General features: G+C 39.4%; 1 protein-coding gene across 4 annotated transcripts in view; it reads left to right on the plus strand.

Moving 5' to 3' along the window:
- slc6a9 (solute carrier family 6 member 9) overlaps window positions 1–15,385 on the plus strand; it is a 77,917-nt gene that overhangs the window by 46,946 nt on the left and 15,586 nt on the right. For all 4 annotated transcript variants that reach the window (XM_013264675.3, XM_019348176.2, XM_025900374.1 and 1 more), the window contains one exon: window positions 10,074–10,230. In XM_013264675.3, the coding sequence (XP_013120129.1) occupies window positions 10,074–10,230 (157 nt within the window). The remainder of the gene's footprint in view (window positions 1–10,073; window positions 10,231–15,385) is intronic.

A 15,385-nucleotide genomic window follows, 5' to 3' on the forward strand; every position in this document is an offset into this window, starting at 1 on the left:
AATGTGTCACTCCTAAATATGTGCACCTGGAAGCATAGCTGAATGTTAATACATCAGCACTTTTTAAAAGTGAAATAGAGATGCCTGACCTTATGAAAGACACTCAGCGTAGGGAGTAACGTAACCTGTAGGTGACCCTAGCTTCTGGGCAGTCATCTATCCACCGTTCATCTGACAGTGCTTGGTTTTCTCTCATCCTCCTCTCTCCTCCTCCCAACACCCCATCCATTGGTTTCAATTAATCAGCCATGGAGCGGAATTTATTCAGTCCCTGCCCAGTGGGATTCTTTGGTATGTGGCCCCAATGGTAGCAGGTTGAGAAGCCACGGTCTGCAGTGTCTTTAGGCCTATTACTCTCACCTCACAGCCCACTCATAAAGAGAGCTTTGAGCAGACTGTTTTTGCGGGGGGATCCGGTAGGCTTTTTGTACCATAATAACCAATTGGATTGAGTCACTGCAGACAGACATGTTTACTAAACTCCTGCATAGATGGAGTGAGAGAGATTACATGTGCCACAATCAAACACCAGGGCCCTGATATTAGCTGGTGGACAGTCTGGGAAAATGATAATGTTTCTTCCCTGATCACCGAGAACTGGTGTTGACATTTTATTTCACTAGTAGTATCAGGACTGTATAAGTAAAATGGTGAGCAACATGTTGGGTTGCAAAGTGGTTTGCAGTGGGGCAGGAACTATATACATACTGAAGTATCTTAAGCAGCATGTTTGTTATAAGACTAAAATAGGATGCACAGATGGGAATCTGCTAAGGCCCCAGGTGGTGGTGGCCAGCATTTACATATAAGCTGTTGATCTGCTGGGATTGAGCATGATCTTCTTGAACTAACATTATACTAATTTTTTGCATAACTATGATTTAAATGTATAAGAAGATTGAATGAAAAGCACGATGAACTGATGGGAAGGAACAGAATATGTTGTTAAATCCTTCTTGAACAGTTATTCTTTTAACATTTAATAGCCTTTGATCTTTCGTAGAATTTATGGACATGAATATACTGAATACTTTCTCTAGTTTTCCTCTTTGAATGACATTTGACCTTTGCTTTTAATTTCAAGAGACTGGATGAGTTATTCTGGTGCTAGAGAAGTACCGACATCAAAAAGCCATTCTGGTGCTAGAGGTCCTTTTTAACTGAATCAAAGCTCTACATAGTGCCTAAAATACAAAACTAGTGATTTAGAGATCTGGTGTTACATTTGGAGCTGCTTGTGAGATTGCACACAAAATACACCTGACTACCGATTTGCCAAATAGTGTATGAGACATCACATGCAGTTATGTGGTCTAATTTTCACTTTTATCTCCAGAAACAAGAAAATGTGTTTTCATTGCATTTTGAGGTATAATAAAAGATGAATTTTCTCTCCCTGAGTGAGTAAAAATCATCGAATAACAAACCGTCTTCAGGTAAAGCAAACAGGTAAAGCATTTGTAAATGTTCCAGAAGGATGTTTTCTTGGACCTCTTTTATTTACTCTGTAGACAAACAATATTATCTCTGCCACCCAAAACTGTAATGTACATTTTTATGTAGATGACACCATTTTATATGCCACTGGCTCCTTCCTTGACAATTGCACATGTACAGTCTGCTAATGATACAGTATATTTCAGAAATCTTTTCATCAGACAAAAGCTGTTTTAAACTCTGATGAAACTAAGTGCACGATATTCACCAGGTCACCTGAAAATATCCAGCCCCACAGTCTGTATTCAAACCCTCCATGGTTATAAAATTGAAAATGATTACACTTGATTAAGGCGATTTTGTTTATATGAATGTTCATCCACCTTGAAGCCTCTTTATTCTTTGTATCTGTCTGTTATGATTTATCACAGGCCATTCTTTTCTTACTCACCATTGCATCATATAATGATGCAACATGGTTCTACTGCAGACTGGCTGCTTACCTCCTTGGTTGAATTTAAACACAGAACTCACAATGACAGGTCAAAGGACACTTTAACATTAGCTCTGCCTCTTATTTACCCTAAACCTGCAAAAACTACATATAATTTCTGTTTATAATAACAGTTATTTTATTTCTCTTTGCACTGCTGGTCAAATCCAGATTGGTGAGTCAGTGACTGTAACACTAATGATAAATTTAATCTATACAGTTTTAACTGGATTAGGACAAAACCTTGACATTTTTTTTAATCAACCCATATATGCACACTGATTTACACAGACCTATACCCAGTCTCCATTTCCTTTATGTGTCACATTTATTTTTTTCCTGTATCCAGTTCCACTTCAAGTTCATAAACCCAAATGAGGTATTAAGAACTTACTGACCCAATTTGAATTAAAATAGCTGAAGTTCTGCGAAACAGCAAGGTCTGTTTGAATAATAACACCTGGATATCACAAAGTAGCATGTACGTACATAATACAGCAGCATGAGTGTGCACATGCTAATTATATATTGGATCCTGTGTCGGTTTTCCCTCACATATATGACAGTATATAATGAAATGGTGACCAAAGATGGTCAAAAACAAATAAAGTAAGTAAAATAATCACAGTTCCTATCTGGTACAGCTGATTAAGGCAACGTCCACATGTCAAAAGGCCATCTTTCACTGGCTGTTATTCTTTTAACATTTAATAGCCATTGATCTCTCATAGAATTTATGGACATGAATATACTGAATACTTTCTCTAGTTTTCCTCTAGAGCAGTGGTAAAGCTCCATTTTTACCACTGCTTCACATCTGTTTGAGATTTGAACGGACAAAAGCAGTCAGACTGATGTTGTGGCAATTTTTTTCAATGAGTGCTTCTTTCAAAAGGCTAATAATGGCACCTGGGATAGGTCTTCATTTCAAACATGCTTTTATGCGTAACCACAACGAACACTGTGGCATAATGTTTCCCTCCCTTGTAGTGTTTTCAAACTCAATAAGGAGCGCTTGAGGATGATTTGCAGAGCACAACTACAACCACGAATAGTAACATCTGGATTTATATGAGGAAAACAGAGATTTCGGTCACAACATCTACAATCACACATAGGTAACCAGAGCGTCTATGAGCGTTTAAAAGACATTTGTGGTTGTTTTTTATTCAGGTCACACCCAAAACTACAAGTGTTATTAGGCAACAGTACAAACACTGTAATCTCATCCCCACATGCAAAAAGGCAGACTAATCAGTGCCTGTGTGAAATTAACAGCTGTTGTTACTCACCTACATTAAGGCATCTGTAAAGAGCTTTGCATTTACTATGGAAACCTATGGTACAGTCGCCCCACAGTGCTGTTGTGCTGTTGCATGTCATAGACATATGAATTATTAGCAGGATAATTCCAGTTTATGGCATACAAAAATTATTATCAAATCCTCTTTAGTTGAATTGTTTTTCTTACTAAACCACTTCTGTCTCTGAATATACATATCACACAACTGATGGTGTCTCTAAAATGAACATGGATGTAACTATTTGCTTAAAGAAGCCATTTAAACTTTCACTGGATGGAACTTGCAAATGTGCATGGAGAACCAGCTTCCCATGTGAGACCGTTGAACTGTCGGTAAAATGCCATCGCTCTACAGGAGATGTCTCAAAAATAAATTTCTTTCAGGCAGGAAATGACACGCACAGTAAGCAGTTGCACGATATTAACAAATCACATTCTGTTAGGAGAGATTATCAAGTCTTTGCAGAGCCCAGCACTGTGCTCACTGCTCTCTGGTTGGGATTGTATGTGGAGCTGTGACTGTTGAAGTGTGTGAGAGAGATGGAAGTAGTACAGGGAATTTTCAAAATAAGAGAAGCGCCAGTACACTGTGCTCTAAGAACATGGTGTCCTAACCACATTTGTAGTTGTAGAAGCAAAAGTAAATTTTGTGTGCGTGTGCGCGTGCATGTGCGTTTCCATAAGCTGAAAGGAATTTTGTTGTTCTTGCCACACTCCAGTGGACAGTATCTCTTACGAACATGGCTGCAGCTGTCAGGAGATGTCGGTTTGAAGGTTTGTGCTGCTGTCTGTCAAATTGACCTGGTGTGTGCATTTAAATGCATGTGTGTGTGATATTGTGTAGAGTCCACAAAGCTGAAGTGCTCTCTGTGGGCTGTGAGAGGAGGGAGGATGAGCAACAGCAACTTCAAGAGGAAACACATGAGGGGAGAGGTGCAGCGGCGGGATGAAACTGAATTACCTTTGCAGCGAGAACACAAACCAATAACTTCTATTACATTTATTTAATATTTATGACAGGTTTCCAAAACAAGCAGGCGGTGATACTTGACACTGATGTTGAATGTGATACATCCTAACATGCTTTTCATTTATTTACATGTCTATGTTTTTTTGTTCTGTTTTTTTTTTTTTGATAAAGCGTTACCTGCAGCAGACATGTGACATGCTGCGAAAAACATCTTAGTGAGTTTTTGAAGGGTTATACATCCGTCCTACTGGAGAGCATCTATTCTCTTCACAGAACACCTGCAAGCCTTTGTAGAGTGACACATGTTTGTGTAAATCGCACTGATTCCGCCTTATGTCACTTTCCATTCTAAGCCTGCACAATGCAGATCAGCAGTTCTCGTTTCATTTACATTTCAGGCACTGAGCTGACAATCTTTTCGAGTTAAGCTTCTGGGAGAGAAGAGTTAGATGCTCTTATTTTGTCAGCTGCTGTTTGACAAAATGTTGGAGTCACACTTATGAGATTACTCTTACAGAATAGGTAACTAATGGCCCTTAGTACTATTGCGAGTATCAATGTGTCGTTACTGCTGAGTGCCCTTATGCAGCAGGCTCTGAATGTAATTAAACGCTGGCTAATCAGAAATGAATCAGACACTGGCTGAAGTCAATACTTGATTTCAGCATGTGAAAGCAAAAGTACAAACCTGCCCCAGCTCCATCTGTTCTGTTTATTTGGTGCTCTTAACAATCCTTTAGTAAAATGATAGTGATGCAACTTGCGTTGTGCAGCCACAAATGATATCATTTGAAATTTTACTGAATTTGTCTAACAGGTTCAGTGTGTCACTGGTTGGTTGCCATCTTTTTTGGTTGTTTTTATATTTAAGGGTAGATTGCATATTTTTTTTTTAATGTAAATCATGTTTTTGTATGTCTATGTTCATTAAACTATTGCTCTAAAACTCCATTAAGACATTTTGAACTCCGGGAGTCAGTTTCCTCAATGAGGCTGAATAATAATTTGTTATTCTTGTAGTCTCTGTTTTTAACAACATAGGCTGTAAAAATGAAGCCATTATGGGAATGTCTTAAACATCTCTGGTTTAAATATAACATGAGGTTGTACAGACGTCTCTGGGACTCTGCAGTTCCTTCGCTAGTTTAATTTCTTCATAAATACAACACAGTATTGATGTTGTAAATTTTGGTTCCACATTAGAGTCAAATAGGAGGATAAATCAGCTATGCTTTTCTTTGTAGCTGACAAGTAACTAGCCTATGAGCGTTCACTGTCCCTTGGTTTCTTCGTCAGATCTACTTCCTGTCATCTTTGTTTGACATAATGGTAGTGATGGGCCTCAGTCACACAGGCTTAAAGCCCAGCTGGTGACCAACTGACCACTAGTTGCAATAGAAAATGTGTATTCCCCAACCAGTTGTGAAAGCTTGCTGTTGGTTGCTGTGAAATCGATTGCGAAAGCCATGTTCAGGGAGGCCTACATCAGGCCTGACAAACAACCAGTCACTAAAAAAAAGCATATTCCCAGACGGGTTGACAAGTGGTTGCTGGAGATTGCTGAAATTGGTTATACAGAAGGTGCTGCACCAAAAACGTCCCAGTGACTGGTTTGACTACTAACTGTGGTTTGTATGGTAGATGATAACTTGTCTGCAGATGCTCGCAAGCTTCCAAGTGAAACTTCAAAATATGCATTGGAAACCAGAAATGGAAATTATTTACTTTCAAAGTAAAAGTTGCCAACTGTCTTTTCTTTGAAGGCAATTTCTGGTTTGCATCACGCTTTTTCAAGTTTAGCAAGGGCTCGGAGGGTAACTGGCAAAAGTTTGCAGACAAGTCGGCGTCTTCAACATACAGCACAGGCGACGACAGTAATCTGCTTTCGACCAAAGTAAAGTCACAAGGAGGTTTCTGGTACAGCACACTCTTTGTGACCCTGGTCAGGAAATGCACTCATTATATGAAGCATAACGTGACACCATTGAAGAACTGCATGTAAGCTGAACAAAATTTAGTGGTTCTCATTTTAAGTCTGTCTTTTTAAGCAGTTTTGAGTACCAAAGCAGCAACTGAGATGATAGAGTCATGAGTCTCAGTGAAGTCACCGTCACTCGAAAGAGACCCTGGAAAGAGAGAGAATTTTTAAGCTAAACAGAAGGAGAGCCACGGGGAGAGGGCACGCGTGGGTCTTATATAAAGCCCAGATGGTTCTAGGGAAGCACGTGATGGGGACATGGAAGGGTGGAGGGAAAGAGAGAGAGGAATCTGTCCATCTGACTGAGTGACCGAAGGGACCTGTGAGCCAACACCACAGGCTACAACACCTGGATGGAAAGATACAGATATTGGGGTCAGTCAAGGAAGCCAGGGGTGTCGTGAAAAACACAAAGTTTTGCTTTTGCCCTGCGCATACAGATGTGTGTGTGTGTGTGTGTGTGTGTGTGTGTGTGTGTGTGTGTGTGTATATATAAAGTAGTTAAACCTTTTATTTTTTACTACAGATGAGCCTTAAGTCAGCTTCAGTAAGCCCAAGAATGATCTGCAAACACTATACATTTGCCTTATATGTTTTCTGATAAAGCACTTTTAAAGTGATGTATCTCAGTCTGCTCGTCCACATCTTCAAGCAAATGTGGTGTTTTCCACGTAGTGTTAGTCCAAGAAAAGCCAAGGGATCCAACAAAGCAGATGAAGGAGGCTTTACAGCATCTAAATGAGCAAACGAGTCTGGAAAATGTATGCTATCAAAACCCAACATCTAAACATCTACATGTTAAGTGCTCTCAAATGGTTAATTTAGCTTTTGAGAGTTTAAGATGGTGACGTCTGACCTCAATATTTTGTGTTACTTTTGGGGGGGGGGTTATATTCAAAATGATGAAAGTACACTATATAAAAGTTCAAGTTGCCCAGTTAAAACTATAAATGCTCCCACAACTTTTATATGAATTGGTGAATTTGGATGGAAGGATGAATGGAGACTGCTGCAAAAGAAAGATGGTGCCTCATAATTATCCTGCTGTCTGATCAATGAGGACTATTCCCTGTGATTAAATAGTTGCCTGCTTTTTCTTCAGAGAGATTTTAGGTGTGACCTTTAATCTTGTCTTGATGATACTGTTGTGTTACTAAGCAACCAGTCGGGACTGGTTGCATGTTTCAGATAGCTGCAAATACTCTGAAATGTAATCCCCAGCATGTTGTCTTTATGCGCCTGGTCTCTCCTGTTTACAGCAAGTTAGCTAAGCTAAGCTACTGCTGGCTGTCCGTTTGCATATGGCATACGTTAGAGCAGTATCAGGTTTCTCATCTGACTGTGACCAAATAAGTGTGTTTCCCAAAAAAGGTCTGACCTAATTGGATATAAATTCATTCCAATGTATTTTATTGCTACAAGAAAAATCAGGTTTTTCACAGTAAATAATGATTTTTGCGTTTTAAATGTATGAACTTTGCACTGACACAATGTCTGTTTTTCAAAAGATTCATGTCCACTGCTAGTTTTCAACTTCAAATTCACTGTGAGAGGTGTGTGTGTGTGTGTGTGTGTGTGTGTGTGTGCGTGTGCGTGCTTGCGTGCATGCGTGTGTGTGTGTGTGTACCTGTCTTAAAACATCAGGTTGAAGTTTTGAAGAGCTGACACCTAAGATTTAGGGGTCAGCACTATTCCTAGTGTTTTGTCTCTTGCTCGTGTTTGTCTGGTCTCGGACACACAGCGTGTCAACCTGTGTTCGTGTGCATGTGCCTGTGTGTATCTTCTAAAGGCCCACACCTGGCTTCTAATAGGGAAAGACATACAAGAGGCACAGCAAGAACACGCAGCTGTCTCGCATGTTTCTTTTCCTTCCAAAGTCAACTCCAGACGGAGATGTCATAATGTGCAACACGCTGCGCAGGCAGGCCCACCGCTGATGGTTTGCACTTGCACGCCGCTGTGGCCGTGGTTTTCACTGCGAACAGCTCCTTGCCCACGACACTTGTGTTTGCTGATCTTCCTGTGTGTCCCACCTGCAGCCTTTAGCCTAGCACAACGAAAGGTCAAGGATGCTAAGGGGGAAAAAAAAGATCGTTGTTTTGCTCTTCTACCATGCAAGCACAGCTAGACTCAAAGACAAACTACAGGGCTTTGGGGAAAATAGCACAGCTGTTTGTTTGTTTTGTGCGGTTGTTGCTGTTTTGTTTCTGACTTTAAAAAAATTCTATTTGTAATTTTTCTGTTTATGAACAAGATGTCTCGCTGTATTCTGGAAGCATGAAGTGTGAGGCTGGTGGTTCTTTGTCTGTGCACCGTTTTCTCTCCAGAACATCGTGTCCTGAAGTATTTTTGTAATGTTAAAACCAAACATGCAAATCTAATAAATAATAATATATTTTTTTAAACTTTTATGGCACTGCAGAAGAATTACCAGTTTGCTGCTGCAACTGAGGGGGTGTGTTTTTATGACCAGTATTCCTCATTTTCGTCAGATTCAAAGCCAATCGCATTGAAAATACCAGGGTATTCATGCGACGAGTCTCAGAGAGCAGCCTCTGCCGCACATAGATAACACAGGCAGCCCAGATGAATGAATGGTGTCATCCATACAGCAGACTGCAAGAGCTTATAAGACATATATTTATATTGGCCAGAACCAGACTGCTGTATAAAAGCATCTTAAAACAAGAAAAATTCATAAAAAAAAAAGTGGCAAAGTAAATCCTAATGTAATAGTCCATCCAACCACCTTGCTTTTAACACAAAGGTAAAAAACTTAAATGTATGAAAATGAAATAATTATTCCAAATCTTTGCATGCTTTGTCAGGCCAGTATCTAAAAGAAAGTTTCCACTTATTTCACATTATGAATCTCATACAAATCTCTCAAAAAATTGTATTCATATATATACAGTACCAATCCCTCTACAATAATACAGAGCAAAGCGCAACGATCAGACGACTCACTGTGAGCAAGCCCTTGGCAACAGTGGGAAGGAAAAACTCCCTTTTAACAGGAAGAAACCTCCAGCAGAACCATACATAAATACAGAAATTTTACCTCTTGAAAACTATTAAAACAATTTTGCTGTGTTGTTGTACTTTACATAGATTTGTCTAACTGAATTACCAGAATGAAGGCAAATCTATGTAAAACCCCAAGACTTCGTAGATCGTAGCGAGGCAGGTGAAGGAATGTAACTCTGGCAGTGCTCAAATTTCACTAAAATAAAGTACATCCTAAATTAGCAGCATTTATTACACTGAACGAGCACAAGTACCTTGCTGTGCACCCACAGACAGACAGACAGACAGACAGACAGACAGACAGACAGACACAGCTGAGGTTATAGAGGAGGTCAGGAGAGAACGACCATCTGATGCCAGCAGATGGAGGGATGCAGGGAGGGAGTGGAGGAAGAGAAGCTGCAAATCAGGACGACATGACCGAAAGCTTATCGGCTGTTCTTAAGGCGCTGATTTCACTTCTCATCCTGTTTGCTCCAGCGCACCCACCTTATGTTTATGTTAAACTTTGCAGTAGATGAGATAGAAGCTTACAGAATATATTCAATGAGCGGGAGTGCAAGCAGTGAATAATTAAACTCCACATGCACTCCAAGATGATTGCTAACAATACTTTCAATCCATTTGAATCCGATGGCCAAATAAGGTTAAAAAAAAAGTAGAAAAAAGGGGCTCTTAGGATTCTTCTCTCTGTCATAGCATCCATTTCCCATTCATGCTTCTAAATGAGGTGGGGGTTTTTCCCTTTTGATTTTTCTTTGCCTGGTGCTCTTGCCGGACCTGCTGCAGCAGAACTATCTCAGGAACACACTTGCTTCCTTGTCACCTGAAGTCACCTCTATCTCTCTGTGTGTCTTTGTTGTAGAACGGAGCAGTTCCAGGAGAGCCAGTGAAGAAGGATGAAAACTCCCGGAGAGGGAACTGGGGAAACCAGATTGAGTTTGTCCTCACCAGTGTGGGCTATGCTGTGGGCCTGGGCAATGTCTGGAGGTTTCCATACCTCTGCTACAGAAATGGAGGAGGTAAGCATTACAATGAAGACCTGAGCCCATTTTCTTTGCATTGACAAACTAAACTACAGTGTACCCGTGTTCATAATATGATACAGACACTGATTTTTATTAAACATCAGAAGCTGCATTTATTATAACTGTTCTATTAATGAGGTCCACATATGTAAACGAGTGGCAATCAGTGTAGTATTGATATCCTGCTCAGTTTGTTGCTCCAGCCTCATATTAATATTCAGTCTCCAGCCTGTATGGAGCCATCAGAAAGAGAGTAATTACATTACTTTGTACATTTGCTGCTCCTCAGCAGACTTCCACAGAGCCTGCCAATCTGAAAGTTAAAGTTAAAGTGGGTTTCAAGTCTAGAAAAAATATTTTCTTCCCCAGGCTAAACTGAGGGGCTGCATTTATTTATTCATTTATTTATTTATTTATTTTTGTACATTTAAAAGAAGCTTACTATGTATATATCATATATAACTTGTGTTTTGGAAGAATTAACTCTATTTAAAACAAAAGAAAGTAGAATTAGACTTGTGCACCTTTAGACTAGCTTCCCTCCCATACCTTCCTACCAGGTGTAATACTTCGATATCAGTTATGTACTATTGTTCTGTTTATCGACTTTTATAAACTGTTGATATTTTTAGAGGGAGTGTATTTCTCCTATATTGGCTCCTCATTGGCTCCCTGTTATTACAGGCTCAAAGTTAAAATCCTTCTCCTCACATTTAAGTACTTGAATATTTAATATCATATTTAAAGACCTCCATATTACCATATTATCCTAACGAAGCAGTTTGCTCTCCGACTGCTGGGTTACTTGTGGTTCAGAGGATATTCAAAAGTAGAATGAGATTTCTTCCTGTTAAAAGGGGGTTCTTGCACATAATATAGGCATGCAGATAGACACAGTCTATAGGTCGAGAACTGAGAAAGTTCGGGTTTTCTCAGGGTTCTTTTTCTCTGTTTGTTTGTTGTATTGAGATTGGACTTTCCCCTTATATTCTCTACACTGTATATATGATCAGATACGTGTCAACTTAGAAATAATTCAGTCGCTCAGAGGCAATACCACTGTTATTCAATCATGTTTCCTATCATGGCAACTAGTGGGTGCTTTCAAACTTGTAGTTTGGGTTGTAACCTTTAGTGTAGTAAGATACTAAGAATTTATCAGCAGCTGAAAAATCCTCTGTTTGAAACAAGATGGCTCCTCTCCCTTTAACACCCCCCTTCCTTTAACTTCCTAGGACCCGCGTCCACATATGTGGACATCACATTTTGGGTTGTCTAGACCAAAATACTAAATTTTGCTCTACAAGGGCTGATATCCATTTACAAGCACGTTATACTGCCACTGTCCTATTGGAATTTAAAGCGAATGTCCTCATATGTGGATCTCATTTTTCTCAGAAACAAAAATCAGGTAAAAAAAAAATTCTTTGTTTTTACATTCATCAGGTCCCAATCAGCCCAAATAGGAAAGAGAAATTAAAAATGCATGCAATGAAAGAGTTCGTGTCTTAGGAGGTTAAACCTACTTTCTTCTAATTGGCTGCCCCTCTAACAGGGCTTAGAGGGGAGTCCAAAGTCTTCTGTTCTGACTCACGGAAACTACTTTTACATCATTATTCGAAGCGTTGTTTAAGTGTTGTTTAAAATGATAATCCAACGCTGTAATCGGATATGCAGTTCCAAGAAAAAGTGTTTGAGTTCCAATTTGTTTTGCATATTAGCCACTCTTACATGTTTCAGATGATAAATGCTTTTTAACAGTACACAAAGAGTAAATCCGGGTAAATACAAAATGCAGTTTTGGATTGATGATTTTATTTATTAAGGGAAAAAAAAACTTTCCAAACCTGTCTGGTCCTGTGTGAAAATGTAATTACCCCCCAAACCTAAGAACTAGTGTTTGTGCGTTGGTGATAACTGGGAATGAGTCTTTCACATCGCCATGGAGAAATTTTGTCCCACTCTTTTTAGCAGAATGGTTTTATTTCACCAATATTACAGGGTTTTTGAGCATGAATGACCTGTTTAAGGTCATGACAAAGCAACTGTATTGGATTTGAGTCCAGACTTTCACTAGGCCACTCCATTTCATTTGGGGTTTTTTAGCCATTCAGAGGTGGTTCGGTTTACTGTCCTGCTGCATAACCCAAGTGAGCAGGAGCTTCAGTGAACAGACTGATGGTTGGATATTCCTCTTCAGGATTTTTTGGTAGAGAGTAAAATTCATTGTTCCATCAGTTATGGAAAGTTATCCAAGTCCTGAAGCAGCAAAGTAGCTTCAGACCATCACACTACCACCACCGTGTTTGACTGTTGGTATGATGTTATTTATATGAAATGCTGGGTTAGTTTTCAACAGAATACTTTCTCACAAGTCTTGGGGAACAGTAAAACATTTTTTGTTTGTTTTTTTAGCTAATCTGAGGGTAGTTTTCTCTTGGGACGTCTCCCATGGATGTCATTTTTGCCGAGTCTCTTTTTTACTTTTGAATCATGAGCACTGGCCTTACCTGAGGCACGTGAGGCCTGCAGTTTTATAGATGTTGGTCTGGGTTCTTTTGTGACCTCCTGAAGGAGTCATCTGTGTACTTTCACCGTAATTTTGGTAGGGCTGCCTCTACTGGGAAGGTCCACCACAAAGTTTTCTCCATTTGTGGATATTGGCTCTCACTGTGGTTCACTGAAGTACCACATCCTCAGAAATTCCTTTGTAACCCTTTCCATACTGGAAGATGTCAATGACTATATTTCTTAGCTTTGGGATGATGTGTTGCTTTTTGATATCTTTTACCTTGCTTCACTTTGTCAGACAGGTTCTGTTTAAGTGATTTCTTGATTCAGCAGGTCTGGCAATTATCAGGCTTTGGTGTGGCTAGTGAAATTGAACTTAACTTTCCAAACAAATGTGATTAATCACAGTTAATTCATGATTAACAAGGGGAGGAAGGTAATTACTTTTTCACATAGGGCCAGGTAGTTTGGATAGTTTTTTTCCCTCTTAATAAATGAAATCAATATTTAAAAGCTGCATTTTATTTTATATATCATATATGCACAAAAAAGGAGAAATCTGGAAGGGGGAAAATACTTTTCCACGGCACTGAATATGTGCCAGTAAAAAGGAAAAGAATAAAAGGTCTTTAACAGTTAAACTGGGGTTAAAATCTCAAAAAAAGGAAATTTAGCAGGTATGATTACTTATTTGTGCTAACATTATTAGCAAGGTCTTTTATTCTGTGTATTTGTTTGAGATATAAAATCAGATCATTGTGCAGGCCGGATGTTTCAAACATATTTCATAGACCTATACTCGGCGCAGCTGTCTTTTTTCCACAATAGCTCACACATTATGTGCTCAACTTCAATGCAAAACATCTTTTTAGGCATAAAGGTTTGCAGTTATTGTTTGTTGGGCTGTGATTGCTGTCAAAATATGTCTGAGCACATAGAACAGATCCAGGTGCTGCTGCCGTTATGCTGCTTTCATAATATAGCTACCGTATTCAGTGCGTAAGAACATCATGACAGCAAAATAAGCTCTTTTGTCAGTATTTTTGCTCCCTACTCTGATGCATCCTAAAAGCTGTGGATTAAACATTAAACAGCCTAAATTGTGTTTTAAATACCTTGCATCTTCTTTTGAAAACATGCACAAGAATTGTACCAACGTGTAGTGAAAAGCAGCAATGTTGGTCCAGTTCTCCTCACTCAGTGCTTAATTTCCTTGGCATGACCCCAGCTGCAGATAATAAGCCTACAGTGCAAATATTTGGATTTGTGTCATGCATGCAGGAGCCTTGCGTTCCTGCGCAAGGACTTTCTATATGCAGGCTATGCGTTAGCTCAACACACAGCTGCAGATACTGCAGCAGTGACAGTTCACTTCATCAGCAGTGAAAAGGTTTGGACGGAATCAGCTGGTTGCATCAACATAGTTCACATGTGGAGTATCTTATGAAAACATACTAGCGCGTGCACACACACATAGATGACCGTCTGGTTTTTGGTCCAGTCTGAACCACCAGAGAGTTGCTGCACTGCTGAACAGACTCTTCTGGACATTTAGTGACCTCTCTGCTCACTCTGGGGAAGTTATATAACAGATGAAATTCATGGGCTTTTTTTTTTTTTTTTTTTTTTTTGTTAATTGCAGGTTCAGTTATAATTTTGTATACTATATTACTGGCATGGGTCCAATTCATGTAAGACTTGATTTGGTTAAGTGTTAAATTGCACATCATTGCTTACACGTAAGTATTTTAAACGTATAATAGCACAGCATGTTTTTAATGACAACATGTGGTCCATTGTACCTCTCTGGCTTGTAGCTGGAGAGCCTACCTATGTAGAATACTTATAGACTACATCTGCCGGCTTATATAATGTGCCTGATTTCTTTTGTCTGCTGGTGTCTGTGGACTTGGCATCTCTGCAGTAATTATGCTCATCTGGCTCCATGGTAGTTATTATCTTTGTCAGGTAACAGAATAGGAGGCAGCTGACTTTTGTTTGCCTTGTAGGTTTGGATATTTTTGTCACGACTAACACAAAAAGTGTTCTCAGACCATGCATCTAGCTGTTTAAGAGTTTGCTGGTAACAAAACACTGAATAGGGCACCATTTATATCAGAGGGGACGAGTTATGCTTGTCTTCATTTTCTGTCATATAACTTAATAACGTTGGACACTCATATTAAACAAGGCCAAATTTACAATAATGAGGTCAGTTCAGACTTTTGAGTAGACTCACTAAACACTCAATTTCAGTTTTGTTTTGTTTTTTTCTACTTTTGGCTCCGAGTGATTTCATATAGAGGGGATATAATAATATTGTCTATTATTGTCAGCATACAGTTCTGGCTGTAAGCACACAAGGCCCATCCAGCTGCTGTACAAACCTTCTGTTTTTGAGGAGCATCCAATCAGAAGACAGTTGGCTTTGACAGAGTTAAAACAGCTTATTCCAGACAGTGGACGAAATAAGGCCACCAAGGCCCAACAGTAGATGATTCACATTTAAATTGGGATTCATACTAAGCTACTCTAGCAAAATCCAAGAATAAAAATATAAAGCTGGAAACCAATATGACGTGTCCCTTTAAATCAATGTGTTCGTGTATCCTTCCCAGTCTTTCTGGACCAGAGAAAT

The sequence above is a fragment of the Oreochromis niloticus genome, linkage group LG18, assembly GCF_001858045.2.
Source record: "Oreochromis niloticus isolate F11D_XX linkage group LG18, O_niloticus_UMD_NMBU, whole genome shotgun sequence".
In the NCBI taxonomy this organism is placed as follows: Eukaryota; Metazoa; Chordata; class Actinopteri; order Cichliformes; family Cichlidae; genus Oreochromis; species Oreochromis niloticus.